Here is a 17,429-nt window from a genome sequence, read left to right as displayed (position 1 = left end):
AAAGGCAAGGAGGAAGGAGCAATTCTTCCTCCTTGCCTTACAAAAAAAGTGGTTAGCAGATTTCAATTCTTCGAAGAAGAGCAAGGTCAAACTTACTGATAATAGCTCGTTGTAAGCAGAAGGTATTGGCGACATAGTTATTCAAAGGAGCAATAGAGGAAAAACTATTATCTAATATGTACTCTACGTACCTATAATGAAGTGAAATCTGTTAAGTGTTAGATAATTGTTCAAAAACAGTTTCTCAGTGATTATGAAAGATGGAGCCTTTGAACTATTTGAAACTCGGAATAATTTGGTCGTGAAATCTCCTCTGTCAAAGAATAGGATATTTAAGACCATGATCAGTTCGAATGAAGTACAATGTCTAAACATCATTTTCGACCACAAGAATAGTTGGTTGTGGCATGTGAGGTTTGGACATTTAAACTTCCAATCACTCAATCAACTTATAACTAAAGATGTGGTAACTGGCATACAAAGTCTGGAGATGCCCGACAAACTCTGTGAAGGTTGTCTAGTTGGAAAGCAATCCAGAAAATCTTTCATTTATACTATGCCAATGAGATTCTCCTACATACTCGTAGTTGTACATTCAGATGTATGTGGACCTTTTGAGGAGCATACCATTGGTGAAAATAGGTATTTTATTTCATTTGTGGATGAGTTTAGTCGAAAGCTGTGGACCTATGTGATCAAGTGAAAGGACAAAGTATTCGAAATATTTAAGAGATTCAAAATACTTGTCGAAAACTAGAGTGAAAAGAAGATCAAGGTTCTGCGAAAAGATGGAGGTGGAGAATATACATAGGGCCGACCTTGAGCAAGGGCAAGACGACCCTTAGACCAGGGCCTCCAAATTAAGGGGCCTCCTTTTTTATTAAAAAGATAAAAATATATATTTATTATTATATTAAATAAATTATAAAATAGATATTAAACACGAGTTTTTCATTTCCAAGCGGTGGGAGATTGATTTTTAAACAAATATGGTGGTAAAGGTTGTGGGTTTAATCCTCCTTATTATACTTTTTAATTATTGTTGCCTAATTTTTTTAATTATTATGATAAATGTTAATAATTTAAACTATTTAGAGATGAATAGAAAATATAAAAGTAAAATGAAATTAAAGATTTAATATTTTTCTTTCAATTTTTAATCATTGATTCTTTTTATTTTGTAATTGTTAATTTATCTTTTTTTTTTAATTTTTTAATTTTATTTATTAATTGTTTAATGATCTTTTGGAGACACTAGTATAAAATATATTGTTAATATAGGTACTAATATGAAGATACTTTCTCTTCCATTTAGTGTGTTAGTTTTCTCCCCTGATAACTTTGATAAGATTATCTAAGATGAAACAAAAGATTTTTCAATGGAGTTCTATGCACCATGCTATGTATATATTAACGTGATCTTCTGTAACTTTATAGTTTGATGATCCTTTTTCATTTTCAATGTTTCTGAATCTTATTTTCTTGACAAACTCATTATTCTATTTAAGTGTGGTCATTGTAAGGCTTTTTCTTATGTAAGGATATTCCCTTCTCTAAGACTTCTACCATAACTAACTTATAATCTTAATTTGTTAATTTTCACTTATGATTAACTATATCTAGGTTGATCCTAATATTGTTTATACTATTTATTTAGACTTATGAAAAGGTTTTCGCAGTATTCAGGTTGGAGGAGGAAGTAATTATAGCTAATGTTGACGCTGACGAATACAAAGATTTCATATACAAGTGAGTGTAGTAACATCTTTTTATTTGAAGAATACAATGTATTTCCCCTTTTAAAAAATTGTATCTTTTATCAGGGTTCCATTTTTATCATTTGCCCCGGGCCTCTAAAAAGTCAAGATCGACCCTGAATATACATCAAAGATGTTTGAAGAATTTTGTTCAGAACATGGTATTGATCATGAGGTAATTGCTCCTTACACGCCTCAACATAATAATAGCAGAAAGAAGAAACAAGATAATATTGGGCATGGTGAGATGCATGCTAAAGCAGAAGAATTTTCCAAAATCCTTGTGGGAAGAAGTTGTTTCCACTACTGTTTATATTCTGAATAGATGCCCTACCAATAAGTTGAAGAAAAAGGTCCCTGGAGAAGTTTAGAGTGGAAAACAAACATCAGTGAGTCATTTAAAGGTGTTTGGATCTTTTTTTACAAGCATATTTTTTACGCTAGAAGAAGGAAGCTTGACGACAAGAGTGAACAGATATTCTGGTAGGATATCATAAAATTGGTGCATGTAGATTGTTCAATCCAATTAATCAGAAGATCGTGATGAGTCGAGATATTGTGATTGATGAAAACTCTCCCTGGTATTGGAATTCTAGTGATCCAATTGACAAGCCATTGATCAACTATGATTTCGACAAAGCAAGTAATGATATCGAAGTCGGTAATATTATCGATATTCCAGTCGAAGTCGAACCAGTTGTTGACATGCCCTACACAGTCGAAGTCAAAGATGGTGTAGTTAGTACTAGTCAAAGAACTCAAAGAACTAGAGCTCATCCAAAAAGAATTCAAGACTATGACGTAACTGGTGATGATGAAGTCACACCAGATGGAGAATGAGTTCATTTCGCCTTACTTGCAAGTGTTGAATCAATCAACTATAACAAATCCTTAAACGATAAACAATGGAAGTTAGCTATGGTCGAAGAGTTACAAGCAATCGAAAGAAACAACACATGGGAGTTAGTCGAATTGCCATTACATACAAAAACTATCGAAGTGAAGTAGGTGTTCAAGTTGAAGCACAATGTTGATGGGTCGATAGCAATACATAAGGAGAGATTGGTATCTCGATGTTTTCTTCAGAAAGCAGGTGTCGACTACTCTGAAGTATACGCACCAGTAGCAAGATTTGAGATTGTTCGACTAGTAGTCGCCTTGGCATGTAAGCAAGGTTAGTCGACATTTCACTTAGATGTGAAATCAAATTTTTTGAATGGTCCTCTATATGAAGAGGTATATGTCACACAACCTTATGGGTTTGTGATTCAGGAGGAAGCAAGGAAAGTATACAAGTTGCATAAAGCACTCTATGGTCTCAAGCAGACACCTAGGGCACTGAACAAGAAGATAAACTTATACTTAGTAAAATTGGGATTCGTCAAATGAAAATGTTAGTATGGTGTATATGTTTAGGATGTGGCATAAGATATAACAATCATCTGCTTATATGTCGATGACTTGCTAGTGACTGGAAATAGCTTGGAGAACCTGTCGAAGTTGAAAGAGCTGATGAAAAAGGAATTTAAAATGTCAGATCTGGGAAAGTTGTCGTACTTCTTAGGCATGTAATTTCAAATGTTGAAGCAAGGTATGATGCTACATCAAAGAAAGTATGTCAAAGAGATACTCAAGAGATTCCAGATGGATGATTCGACTCCTGCATTTTCACCTGTCAAACCAAACTTGAAGTTAGAGAAGCATGGAGAGAAAGACAAAGTCGATGCAAATTTTTTCAAACAAATTGCTGGATCTCTGAGATATGTGTGCAAAAGTCGACCTGGTATAGGTTTCTCAATTGGATTGGTGAGCAGATACATGAGTGAACCAAGGGTGTCACACATGAAGGTTACAAGAAGAATCCTGAGATACTTAAAAGGATTAATAAACTAAGGATTTCTATTTCTATGAGACTCTAAAGCAAAGAAGCTATGGTTACTTTTTATTCAGATGTTGATTGGTGTGGAGATAAGGAAGATCAAAGAAGCATAACTGGTTATTGCTTTCAAGTATTTGGTGGCCCAATCTCATGATGCTTAAGAAAGAAACTTGTGGTGGCATTATCATCGTGTGAGGCTGGATATATAGTAGGATCTTATTATGCTTTTCAAGCAATTTGGATCATATTTGTGCTTGAAGAAATGGAAGTCAAAGAAAAGAAACCCCTGGTGCTGCAGATAGACAACAAGCCAACCATAAATCTTGCGAAGAATCTAGTTTTGCATGGAAGAAGTAAGCACATTGAGGCAAGATTTCATATCCTTAGGGAGAAGGTAAATCAAGGCGAACTTGAAGTGAGGCATTGCTCTAGTGAATCATAGTTGGACGACATTTTTACCAAAGAATTGAAGATCGATAGATTCCTGAATTTGAGAATGAAATTAGGAATAGTTCAAACCAACTATAAATAGAGTTTGTTCGACAACTTGGATTATAGGGTGTATGTTGAGATATAATATAATCCAATTTATGTGTGGCCCAAGCCCAAAAGATATTTAGGGTTTAGGGTGAAGGAGAATTGGCGGTCCAAAACGCAGCGGAAATTAAAATTTTCTCCTTTAGAGATCCTTACGAATGGTCATGATCAGTGATAGAATATTTACCTCTTGTGACGGTTGAAACCTTTGGTGCAGATCTCTTGTGACGATCAAAACCTTTAATGCAGATCCACGAAACGATCACGAACGTTGAACGATGACAACGTCTCTACTCAGTCCACACGAACGGGTTCCTTCAATCTCAGTGCTAGCTGGTACGAATGAAGGCTTTGAGTGAGAGAGAGAGAGTGATAGAAAACGAAAATAATGCAACCGCAAAATTTTTGCTTCTGCACAAGGGTTCTATTTATAAAACCACTTGTGTGGGCTTCAAGCTAAAAAGCCCACTTAAGTGTATTTTGGCCCATATCTTATAATATGCCCAAAATCACTTAAGCCCATGGTACCTTACCATATTTCGTATTCTACTCAAGTACATCGTACCTTACGATGCTCTATAACTCACTTAAGGGCACCGTACCTTACGGTATTCCTTAGTTACTCTATCTCTCATCAATCCGTCCTTTGTGTGTGACCCTGTAGGTTTTCGTGACATTGGCAATTATATTAAATCACGCATTTAACATAATAAACAGTGAGCGGTATCTAGCAACACATCACTGCTACCCAAGACACGAAAATGTCATGTGATCTGACAATTCCTTCTGTGATAATAATTATGTGTATAATTACCCTTTTGCCCTTATGTCTATATTGAACACAAGGCATAGACCGTGTCATCCTTGTCCAGTTCAATATTGGGCCCATAGACATTTATCCTGTTATGCAGGATGGGCAAATTCCATCTAGGTCACTCATGTCCCTCAGCATGCTTTGTGGAGTACCCATCAACTGTCTTTATGGTTATCCAGTTACGGACAACGTTGGATCAGCAATAAAGCACTCGACTCTACATCTAGGATCCATAGTGGTTTCAGGTCGAAGAGTGGAATACACTATTATCACCATGAGAATAACTTATGACACCTTGCATAACTTTCTATATAGTATTCTCATAGCGGGTCAATCCGGTATAAATATTACTCCTAATATTCATACCTATGTTTAAGACTTGATAACTCTTTATCCATGATCCATGAGATGTGATCATCAGTCTACAAACATAATAGTGCTTTAATGTTATCCCACTTCACACTAAAGCTCGACTACGGATACTTTAGGAATAGTGTCCTTATGTTTAATGTGTTCTCATGATTAAGTCACACTTAATACATTAAACGGACTATCTATTCCAGGGACTTTATTAATCAACCATAATAAAGAGAATGCCTTTTATTATTCGATACAAGTACCAAAATGTATTGGCCTCTAGGGCTTACACCAACATAGGGTTGTTATATTTGTTACATAGTAGTCAAGTAACTTAGGAGTATATAAATAGATACTTTGTAATTCAGTTTTGTACATCACAATCTTTCTTCAATAATAGTAATCCTTATTTCCTTATTCTCGCTCTCTCTTTCTCTCATCATTAAAACTTCGTCACGCACTAACAATTCAAATCTATAATGGTTTGATTTAGATCTAAATTAAATCAACTTGTTTAAATTTGAAGTTGTTTGGTTCGGTTAATGACTTTATAAATTCAAATTTGTTAACATGTGTGTTATTTATAATTTATTTCATTTGAAGTTGCATTTAGTATGAATTTGAGTTTCATTTAAGTTCGTTTTGATAGTATATAAACAAAGTTAAGCTTCATTTGTAATATCTGATCCATAAATGAATTTCAATTTATAATAGAAAGTTTGTCATGATTCAGTTACACAGTCTCTCTTCCGCCTTTATTATCTTCATCTTCTTCCTTCTTGTGCACCAATAATTGGTATCAGAGAAGGAAGGAGACTCTTTATGAATAAGTAATCATCGAGAAGGTACTGAGATCTCTTACTCCTCAGTTTGATTATATTTTTGTAGCAATTGAACATTCTAAGGATATGAGAACCATGAGAATTGAATATGCATAGCAGTCTAAGGGCACAAGAGTTACCTCTGACTGAGAGAACCTCTAAAAGAGAGGTAGAGCAGGCTCTGAAGGCGTCTTCTTGTAAGAAGAATAAGAAGTAGTCTTGGGCTGAGGCCAAGAAGAGACATGGTGGTGGTTATCAGAAGTCGGAAGTCTCCAACTTTGATGCGAAGAAACATCATATGGGAAAGGAGAAGCTTGACAAGAAGAAGGTTCAATGTTACTGTCGCAAGAAGTTTGGTCATTTTGTTGATGACTGTTGGTGAAACAGGGAAAGGAAATCAGAAGAAGAAAACATAGCCATAGAAGAATCTGATGATGAATCTATGTTATTGATGGCTTCTGAGTCTGATGATGGATATTTGGTATACTTGTGGTATATGGACACTAGTTGCTCAAATCACCTAACTAGAAATAAACAATGGTTGGTTGATTTTGACTCTAGAAAGAGGACAAAGATAAGATGTGTTGATGATAAGTATTTGAATGCTGAAAGAATGGGTAATGTCAAGGTCAGAGTGAAGAATGGAAAAACTGTTATGATCAAGGATATTTTGTAAGTTCCTAGCATGAAGAGAAATCTGATGAGTGTAGGTCAGCTAATTGAGAAAGGTTTCTCAATAACTATGAAGGACAATCTCTTAAAGTTGTATGATTCTGATTAGAAGCTGATTATGCAATTTGAACAGGGAAGCAACTGAATATTCAAAGTGAATGTGGAAACAACTGAAATTAAATGCCTTAGTGCAGAACATGTTGAAGGTGACTATGACTTGTGGCAGAAGAGATTGAGGAATCTGAACTTTAGAAGTTTAGGGCATATGATTTCTAAGAATATGGCATATGGAATTCCTAAGATTGTGAAGCCTAAGAAGTCATGTGAGATATACATGAGAGGTAAGCAACCTAGATTTCAATTTGCATCAGAAGTGGCTCCAAGAGCAAAACATGCTTTAGGAGTAGTGCATTATGATGTATGTGGACCATTTAAAGTACCTTCACTTGGAGGAAACGAGTATTTTATGTCATTTATGGATGAGTTCACAAGAATGACATGGGCACTACTCATCAAGTTTAAGCATGAGGTGTTTGCTGAGTTTCAGAAGTTCAAGGTAAAGGTTGGAAAACAAAGTGGTCAGAAGCTGAAAATTCTCAGAATTGATGGTGGATGTAAGTACAACTCTACAGAGTTCAGAAGGTTCTGTGAGGAGAATGGAATTGAGCATGAGGTGACTGCTCCATATGCTCCTCAGCAAAATGGTCTTGCTAAAAGAAGAAATAGAACTTTGCTTTATATGACAATGAGCATGCTGGAGGAGAAGAAGCTACCTCACACCTTGTGGGGAGAAACTGTTGCCACTATAACATATATGCTCAACAGGTGTTTAACTAAAAACTTGAAGGAAATTGCTCCTTTTGAGAAATGGATTAGAGATAAGCAAAATGTGATCCTCTAAAGGTGTTTCGCTCTATTCGTTATAAACATGTTCATATGCTAAGAGAAGGAAGTTGGACGATAAAAGTAGAGTTATGTTACTTGTAGGGTACCACAGTACATATGCTTATAAGCTCTACTGACATGTCACTAACAAAGTTAAATTCAGCAGAGATGTCGTTGTGAAGGAATCAAAAGAGTGGGACTGGGACAAGTCTCAATCCAACTCTGGTGCAATGTTAACACCTGAGCTAACTTCTGAAGACATTTCAGACTCTGGAGGAGATTATGAGTCTGAAGATGAGTCTGAGTCTGAAGGTGGCTTTGAGGCTGAAGAAGAGTCCGAAGGCGAATCCGACTCTAAAGATGAATCTGATTCTGATCCAGATTTTGATGATGATCCAGAATCTGGTGGTAATCATGCCTCTGAAGGAAGTCAAGTATCTGATATTGTTCCATCATATGAAGAAGATTCTTAACAAGTTCAGAGACCACAAAGAATCAGACAAATACCAAAAAGATTTGCAAAGTTTGACATGTTGCAAGATAATGAGATATACTCTAAAGGAGAAGTCATTCAGTGTGTCATGTTGGTAGACTCCGAACCAGTCATTACATAATAAGCTCTTAAGAAGACAATGTGGTTGAAGACCATGAAAGAAAAACTTGAGGTTATAGAAATAAACAAGACTTGGGAGTTGACTGAGATTCCGAGGAACAAGAAATCCATTAGTGGTATATGGGTTTACAAGGTGAAACTAAAGTCAGATGGATCAATTGGCAAACACAAACCAAGGTTAATAGCTATAGGATTTCTGCAGAAATATGAACTAGATTACTTTGAGTTGTTTGCTCCTGTAGCTAGACAGGAAATAATCAGATTGGTGATTGTTATAGTTGCTAATAGAAATTAGTCTCTAATGCATTTAGATGTGAAATATGCATTTCTAAATGGCCATTTACAAGAGGAAGCTTATGCATTACAACCTCTTGGATTTATGAAAAAGAATCAGGAAGGGATGATGTACAAGTTACATAAAGCCTTGTATGGACTAAAATAAGCTCTACACCCTGGAATTTGAAATTTGATTCATTTTTCAAGCTTCAAGGATTCTGAAAATGTGAGATGGAGTATGACGTTTTGTTCCTTTCTAGTGTTAAAACCGAGTCAGAACTGATGTGCTATTCAAACTATAATTTGTGTCGAGACAGAGTTGACAGAAGAAGTACTTCTGGATATCTTTTCAAGTATCTAGGAGATCCTATTTTTTTGTGCTCCAAGAAGCAATCAATTTTTACTTTGTCAACCTGTGAAGCTGAGTACATTGCAAGTGCTTTGACTGCTTGTCAAGTTGTATGAGTTCTGAACCTGCTGTAGGATCTGAAAATCAAGGTGAGCAAGTCTGTGAAGTTGATGATTGACAACAAATCAGCTATAAGCCTTGCCAATAATCCAGTGTTGCATGTAAGAAGCAAACACATTGACACAAAGTTTCATTTTCTAAGGAACCAGGTTCATACTGGGGTGCTTGAAGTTGTGCACTGTAGCACTCATAAGCAACCGACATATATTCTTACCAAACCAATCAAGACTTAACACTTTATCCAACTCAGGGATGGAACTGATGTTGGTGATTTTGATTAGTTGAATATGAATTAAGGGATGATGTTAGTTATAATTCATTTCATTTGAAGTTGCATTTAGTATAAATTGAGTTTCATTTAAGTTGGTTCTGGTAGTATATAAACAAAGCTAAGCTCCATTTGTAATATCTGGTCCATCACTGAATTTTAGTTTTTTAATAGAAAGTTACACATTCTCTCTTCCATCTTCATCATCTTCCTTCTTGTGCACCAACAATGTGAATCCAACTCAATCAATAAAAATGACTTTTTCTAAAAATATAATTTAATATTTTTATATGTTAATTTGAAAAAAAACAATTTAATTCTGGTGATAAATTTTTTCTCTTTTATTTTATTAAAAACATTTTCTATTTTCATTTTATGAAAATTATAAAAAAAAAAACTATATATATATATATATATATATATATATATATATATATATATTAAAATTAAAAAAAAAACTTATTTTCCTTTTATTTTCATAAATCCACCCTCCCTTACTAAGATTTCATATTATCTCCATGTCAATTATTCACTTTAAAAAGTCTTCTATCTTCTCATAAACACATGGGAGATATTTCCCAAAAAAAATGTCTTCATCTACTTGATTTGGCTCTAGGTTAAAGGAACACGGCAATCTAATTATGGATGATGTTCACATGTTTTGAATGCATGTTGACATTAAAAAGTATGTCGTCATACTTTCGATATCATAGACCATTCTTCTAATATACTATATAAAACCATATAACATGTGAATATGCAAATAAAAAAAACATTATAGGATAATGGAACTTGTGCCTGAAGATTGTTTCGCACACATTTTATCATTTACATCACCAATCGATGTTTGTAGAGTTTCTCTAATTTCTTCAGTTTTTCAATCCATGGCAGATTCAGATCGTATATGGGAGAAATTCTTACCACATAATTATCAACAAATTGTTTCTAGACTGGTGGGTCCTCCATTGTCGTGTTCCTCAAAGAAAGAGTTATTTGCGGCTTTATGTAAACCGCTACTAATTGACGACGGTAACAAGGTATAGTCTTTTTCAACAACTTTTGTTTTTCTTTTCCAACTTTTTTTAATGATGTTCACATGACTGATTTTAACTGGTTTTGGTTAATTTATTCACAATCTTTTAATAAATGTTTTTGATATTAATTATTATACAATGTGGTGTAAAAAAATTTACATAGTAAATTCATGACTATCATCTCTTTTCATTATTTTATAAATAATTATAATAAAAAATAAATTTTTTTCAACATCAAACATCTATAATTAAACGGTCATCTAAAATTCTTTTAAACAATAAATATATTTCAATTAAATTAATATTATTTTACAATAATTTAATAGCGAAATTTACATCTCTTTTAAATAACTTATGAATTGTCAGATACTAATTCAGAATTTATTTAATAAAATATAACTACATTTTTTATTTGTTGGAATTTATGAGTTATATTAAATTTATGCAAGATACTAGCTAAATTTAATGAATCTCGTTTATATTTCAACCAATAAAAATAAATGTTGATAAATATGTTTAAATATCAATTTGTATGCTCTCTTATTTTTAATTATAAATAAAAAATTGTTAAAAAATTGTATTTAGTATACAATTTATTAAAAATCATTTTGTTTATATTTAAAAATAGATTGAATAATTTATTATTAATATAATTATTATGAAATATAAACACAATTATTATTAACTAAAAATTATTTATGTATTCTCAGGCGGAGGAGCAAATATGAATTTACTAATATGAATTTAAATCCATATTTTCTCCACTGCCTGTGGATACACAAATTATAAGTTAATAATTTTTGTATTTTTACTCTATATTTATAAAGAAAAATTCAATCATTTTATAAATTATATTACACAAATGTAAGAATAAAAATTTAGAAAATGTTACATCACCATTCACTAACTATCAACCCTGTTAGTTTGTGAAATTGTTTATATTTTATAATTTTTTATTTTAATTTATTCCTTAATTATAATTTTTTTTAAATGGAAGCTTTATTTAAAATGTTTTTTAAAAAAAGAAATATAGGATGGTAGTAACTAATAAGGCAACAATATTTATGATAGTTTTATGAATGAAACAGATGTTTTATATTGAGAAAAGAAGAGGCAAAATATGTTACATGTTAAGTGCAAGGGAGCTTTCAATCACATTTGGAAACACTCCTCTCTACTGGTCATGGAAACATGTTCAAGGCTCAAAGTTTGCAGAAGCTGCTGAACTCAGAACCATTTGGTGGCTAGAAATCAAGGGAACCATAAACATTGAAATGCTATCTCCAAAAACAACATACAAAGCATATCTAAAAGTGAAAATTGCAGATCGTGCTTATGGGTTAGATTTGTTACCATCAGAGGTTTCTATTGAGGTTGGTGATTGTAAATCATGTGAAAAAGTTTATATACATTCACACTGCAAAAGAAATGCAAAATCATCTTGTGATTGTGAGTGTGATGATGAATGGTTGGAGATTGAGTTGGGGAGTTTCTACACTGAATCAGTTCAAGTTCAAGAGGTGAGAATGTGTCTCAAGGAAGTTGAAGGTGTGCACTTGAAAGGTGGGCTAATCATTGATGGAATTGAACTAAGACCTGTTTGTTAACAATAATTAGTTTATTGTTTACTAGTTTGTTAGAATAATCACTTCATAGTTTGTTATTAAGTCCTCATTCATGACCCTATATACATTAATAGGTGTCATTTTGTACTTTTAATTTTTAATAAAGTTCCATAAGCATGAAGGGTTATTCAGACATATTATTTGCAATAATGCTCTTGTATATTAAAAAAACTTTTTACAAGATATTAGTTGAATTATCCTTTGATATTTCTTTTCTTTCCTGATTTATTCTATTATTCCTCTTTTTACCATTCATCTTTCTTTACCTGTCTTTCCTTTTATTTTCAACCTAGAAACTATGCAATTATATTGTTTTCGGTTTTTTATTAGGCCCATTTATTTTAGTTATTCTAGAGGATTTTTTTAATGCACCTTATTTTTAGATATCACGTGAAAATTCAAAAATGCCTTTAAATTTTAGAAAAACATTTCTGGACGCACTCCAACACACACTAAACACAGACTATTCTGAGTGACGTCATATTATTTGTTTTTTTATTTATTTTAGAGATACTTTTCCTGAATGTTATCGTAATTACATTTCTGTAACACAAACACATCAGTTACATAATCAAAAACATGTAATTTTTCAAAATAAAATTAAGATTCATAAAATAATATTAGGATTACATAAATCATTTCAACATAAAATGCAACATTACTTCAATATCCAAGTGGATGCTTCAACATCTTCGTAATATCTTTGATTCATCTTAAATTCGTCGCTTCCAACTCGAGCGAAATTTTTATTTCGAAACGGAAATACGTATTTCACATAGCACTTACATCTGCTTGCGTCTTTAGCTCAAATTTGTTGAACTCAATCTTCCCTCCGTTGTCAATCGACGGTGAACGGTACTCGAACTTCACAATCTTTCAATTGTTTCTGTAAGATAGGAGATGATGAATTTCGTATTTAATATCTTCGAGGGAGGTGAAGTTATTGAGCTTGAACGTTCGACCAAGTATTGAGCTTGAACTTTCATTTCGGAGATATATTTCCAGACACAACGCTCATATTTTCAGATAAAATACAGGATTAATATGAGCAATGCAGTGTGAAATAAAGGATCTTTACCTAAAAGTCTAACTTATTTTGCTCCCTTTGATATAATGAGCCACAAGTTTGGAGATTTGGCATGAAAAATGGATTGATAATGAAAGGATTTTTGGTGAGGGTTTGTAGAGGAAAATAACAATGACAACAATGGTTGTGTGATCATGCAACTGTTTTTTTTATCAGATTATTTTGAAGATGTATTTTCAGAATAAAAGTAAACCAACTTATAGGACGCCACTCATAATGGTCTGTGTTGTGTGTGTATTGGATGCGTCCGAAGATACATCTCCAAAAACTGAGAGTCATTTTAGAATCTTTGCATGGTACGTAAGAAGTATATAGGATGCATTAAGAAACCTCATTCTTTATTTGACACTTTTGAGAATATGAAATAATTTTTATTTTTTAATGACTCTATCTATCTCTCTGCTATCATTTTTCAACATGGTATCAAGAGAAAAAAAGTTACTCTGATATTTTCTCTTTCTTTCAACTATACGTGTGTTTATCATTGTTTTTATTAAATCAAATCACAAATTTTAATTTACTTACAAAATTAAATTGGAAAAATGTCTAAGGACATATTGTACAAAAATATTTGAGAAAAAACATTTGTGTCTGATAACTTAGCGCTTGAATGTAGAATAATTAGATAAGAATCACAATAAATAAAGTGCGTAATCACTTTAAAAGATCAAGTAAACAAATGAAAGTAATAAAAATAATGAAGTAAAAGTGTTTAGATTAAACTTGGGATGCAAATTCATACATTTCTCACAAATTCTTTTTATCTCTGTAACTTGTATGTTTGAATTTTATAGAGAACAACAATGAAAAATGTGAATCCTTGTTATAAATATTAAATCGACTTATATACACATACATCAATAACTGTCAACAACAGTCAATTTTTCAGCATTTGACACGTACATTATTACGTGGTCATTTGACCTCTGTTTTGCTTCCACTTGTCTTCAGTCCTTGAACTGGTGCAAAACTGCTACTTCTGTCGAAAAACATCTTTAAGTCTTCCAACTGCCTCTGTCGAGAATCCTCTTTGTCGAACCTTGTGATTTTTTTGGCGTCAAAAACATGATTTATCCACTTGTACTTAGCTTGCATTTTTATCTCACATCTCTACTCCTATTGAACATACTAGGTCGATGGTTTCAAGCTAACAATGTCTTATCTTTCCATTCAGTTTCTAGATTTCATCTTTTTTTTCATTATCATCTTATCCCCGATTTAATAAGGATTATACATGTGTCCTTATCTCTTTCAACTCACAAATTTCTTTCTTATTTGTTTTCATCATTTCTATAGCAAAATCAATTTTTCATTTCTCATTTATCACTTCGCTTTCTCTCTCCAAAATTCTCAATGTAAAAACCACTCTCTGCATATCTCATTTTATTCTAAATTCTCCATAAATTCTTCATCTTTATTTATTTTCATGGAGATTCTTGTGGTTACTGAATACTTCATCCATCTTCCTTTCTCCATTTTACATCTAAACCCATCTGACTCTAAACATGTCGCTTATGACCACTGCAATAATATTGTTATTGTGTGTCTTACAAATTCTATTAACAAAGATATCTCAAAATGTGTTATATGTATGGATTCATCCAAAGACATATGGTATGAGCTTCACAAAAGGTACCACCAATGTGACATTTTAAGAATCATAGACCTCCAGGAAGAAATTTATTCTCAGAAATAGGGTGATAAGAATATAATGTTGTAATACCCTAGATATTCTAAGCTTTCATCATCCTTTAATTGATAAATTAATGCCTAATGGAAGAGATTATAAGACTTAGCAAGAACCCTAATCGTTAATTAGGAAGAGAGTGGCATTCATTAGTTATTTGGCTAAATGGCAACGGAATTTTAGACCTTGTCCATGATTAGTATGTAAGCTTGGATGATGTGAAATTTCTAATTTCACCATTTCATTTATCTCACTAAGAATTCTGAAAATTGAGAAGAGAAGATAGTAGAGAGAGAGGGGGGGGGGGGGGGGGGGGAATTGGGAGAAGATGAAGAAGATATTGATTTCAAGCACCATTTCATTGCATGTATGAGCATTGAGTGATTTCTTGAAGGAGAAGCATCAAAGGCAAGCTTACAACATCATCATTTCCATCGCCTTTAAAAATAGTTATTTGCATCAAAGGTGGGATTCTAATCCTATATTTTGATTGGGTAGCCCCATGCATGATGGGGATTTGGGATTGTTTTCCTTGATGAATCTGTGTTTGATCATTTCTCATGACTTTTGTGTGAATGATTGTTTTAATTAGCATAAAGTGTATGAATAGCATGAGTATGAAAGTGATGACTTGTGTTAAAAATGCTTGTATATGATTATAATATGAGAATTACTCTGCAACATTGGTAAAATCATTTTTATGTTGCTAGTTTGATCTTGCTAGTACGAGAATGAATTGAATTGGCTAGGTGATTATATGTAGAATCAATGCATGTTCTTCTTAGCATGCTTCCTAGTCACTTTCTTTTTAGTAAACCATGTTTCTTATGAAATTATGGTTAGTTTTGGACTAAATGCAGGTACCAAAATCATAGGGTGTGAAAAACCTTGATTTTCTAGGCTAAACACAACCTATATCCACTGACATAGGGGAGTCGTGTTCCTCTCTGAAAAATGTATGGGGGCATGCCTAGGCCTGACATGAGTGATCAAGTGCGGTAAATTGAACCAGAAACTCTTGATAATCATATGTGATTAGGAATGTAAATCATTAAGGAGTAAAAGGTGTGAAATACAAAGGGATGATTGTAGTTGGAAATAAGACGAATGTCTCTTAGGTTAATCAATTAGGATAAAATAATGAGATAATACTATTGATTTATATGTATGTGCTTGCCTAACATAAATAATTTGGTAAGTGAGGTCACCATAGGATCGAGTTAGAATCCAACTATGAGAAATTTTTAGAGGTGCAATGACACTTCGATTCTCGGTAAATGTCGATACAATGATTATGGGAAAAAAGGAACCTAATAGGTGAAAATATTTATTCTTAGGGCTTACCTTGAATTAGTTTAAAAGTAGAAGGGTAAGACCCCGAGAGAAGTAAGGTAGGTAAATTCACAAGACCTCGCCTTAGTTGACACGTTCCTAATAGAAGGAAGGTAGGTAAATCAGTAAAACCTTACCTTAGTCAGAAACAGATTAGGTCTTCCTAAAGGATGTTTGAAACGCTAATTGGGTTAGTTATTCATTAGACACGTTCAAAATCCAGTGTGAGCTCCTAAGTTCTACATGGCTTGTGAATATATGATATCAACTTTCACGTGACGTATGAAGCGGAAATAAGCTTTGTTTCCTTAGTTGTATGTAATAGCATGTGAGTGTAGTGTTATTAAAACGGAAATATGATTAGAGAACCTTTAGATATGAGTGGAATCATGGTGTAGTTTAGAACTCAACTAAGATGTAGAATCTCACCCCATTCATGTTGATTACTTTCAAGTAGCTTAACGCTATATAAGGGTAAAGGCAAGATGGCCTGAAGACCTGAAGACTCTGATGTTCATGTTTTATTTATGCAGTGTGATCTTATATAGTATTATGTGTAAACATCTATTCTAATTCATGTACAATGTTTTGTATTTTTGTATCCTAGATGTTTCTAGATATCATCTAGACACTTATGTATGCACTCAGTATCAAACAAATGCTTTGATTAATACAATTCTAGACACGTATTTAATTGGGGTGTTACAAACGCAATACTTCATAACACTCAAGAAACTATGGCAAGAGTTTTATAACTTCCGCCTCATTCCTAGTTGCAGTTTTGTTCCTATTTTCAATTACTAATCCCCACAATTAAAGCTTATAGAGAGAATGAATATGTCACATGCTTCTTGAAAGGACTCAATTATTGTTATGCACATGTTCACACTCAAATCATGCTTATGAATACCATTCCCCTGTCAATAAGGTTTACTCACTACTCATACAACAAGAAAGGTAACTTATTCACCCTATTGAAGAAGAAAATACCATAGCTTAAATTGCCAAGCCTTATATGAAAGGGCGCCAATGTGATTTAGGAAACAAGCTTGCTTATTACATTAAACCTAAATGGCTCAAGATATGCACCTTTTGCAACAAATATGGTCATACCATTGAAGTATGCTTTAAGAAGCACGACCTCCCTTTGTATCTTAAAAAACCTAATATTTCTCAAGTCGCTACTGATGATCAACCTCAAGACACTTCAGGAAACGTAGAAGATGGTCATGGTCAATATGTCCTTACTACTTATCAACAATGAGCCTTACTTTCACTTCTTCATCAGAATACAACTTCACCTACAGCTACAATCC

At 33.1% G+C, this 17,429-nt stretch overlaps 1 protein-coding gene across 1 annotated transcript; it reads left to right on the top strand.

Moving 5' to 3' along the window:
- Positions 1-10,096: 10,096 nt before the first annotated feature.
- LOC127128905 (F-box protein PP2-B15) lies at positions 10,097-12,140 on the top strand. Its single transcript, XM_051058266.1, has 2 exons — positions 10,097-10,385; positions 11,471-12,140. Exons 1-2 carry the CDS (start codon positions 10,134-10,136, stop codon positions 11,987-11,989), a joined length of 771 nt encoding a protein of 256 aa, XP_050914223.1. The 5' UTR covers positions 10,097-10,133; the 3' UTR covers positions 11,990-12,140.
- Positions 12,141-17,429: the final 5,289 nt, after the last annotated feature.

The sequence above is a fragment of the Lathyrus oleraceus genome, chromosome 3 (genome assembly GCF_024323335.1).
Source record: "Lathyrus oleraceus cultivar Zhongwan6 chromosome 3, CAAS_Psat_ZW6_1.0, whole genome shotgun sequence".
NCBI lineage: Eukaryota > Viridiplantae > Streptophyta > Magnoliopsida > Fabales > Fabaceae > Lathyrus > Lathyrus oleraceus.
This window is presented reverse-complemented; position numbering and strand designations above follow the sequence as displayed.

Coding starts and splice junctions, on each gene's coding strand:
- LOC127128905 (XM_051058266.1), top strand. CDS start 10,134: ATGGAACTTGTGCCTGAAGATTGTTTCGCACACATTTTATCATTTACA. Junction 10,386..11,470: donor TAATTGACGACGGTAACAAG/GTATAGTCTTTT, acceptor TGAATGAAACAG/ATGTTTTATATTGAGAAAAG.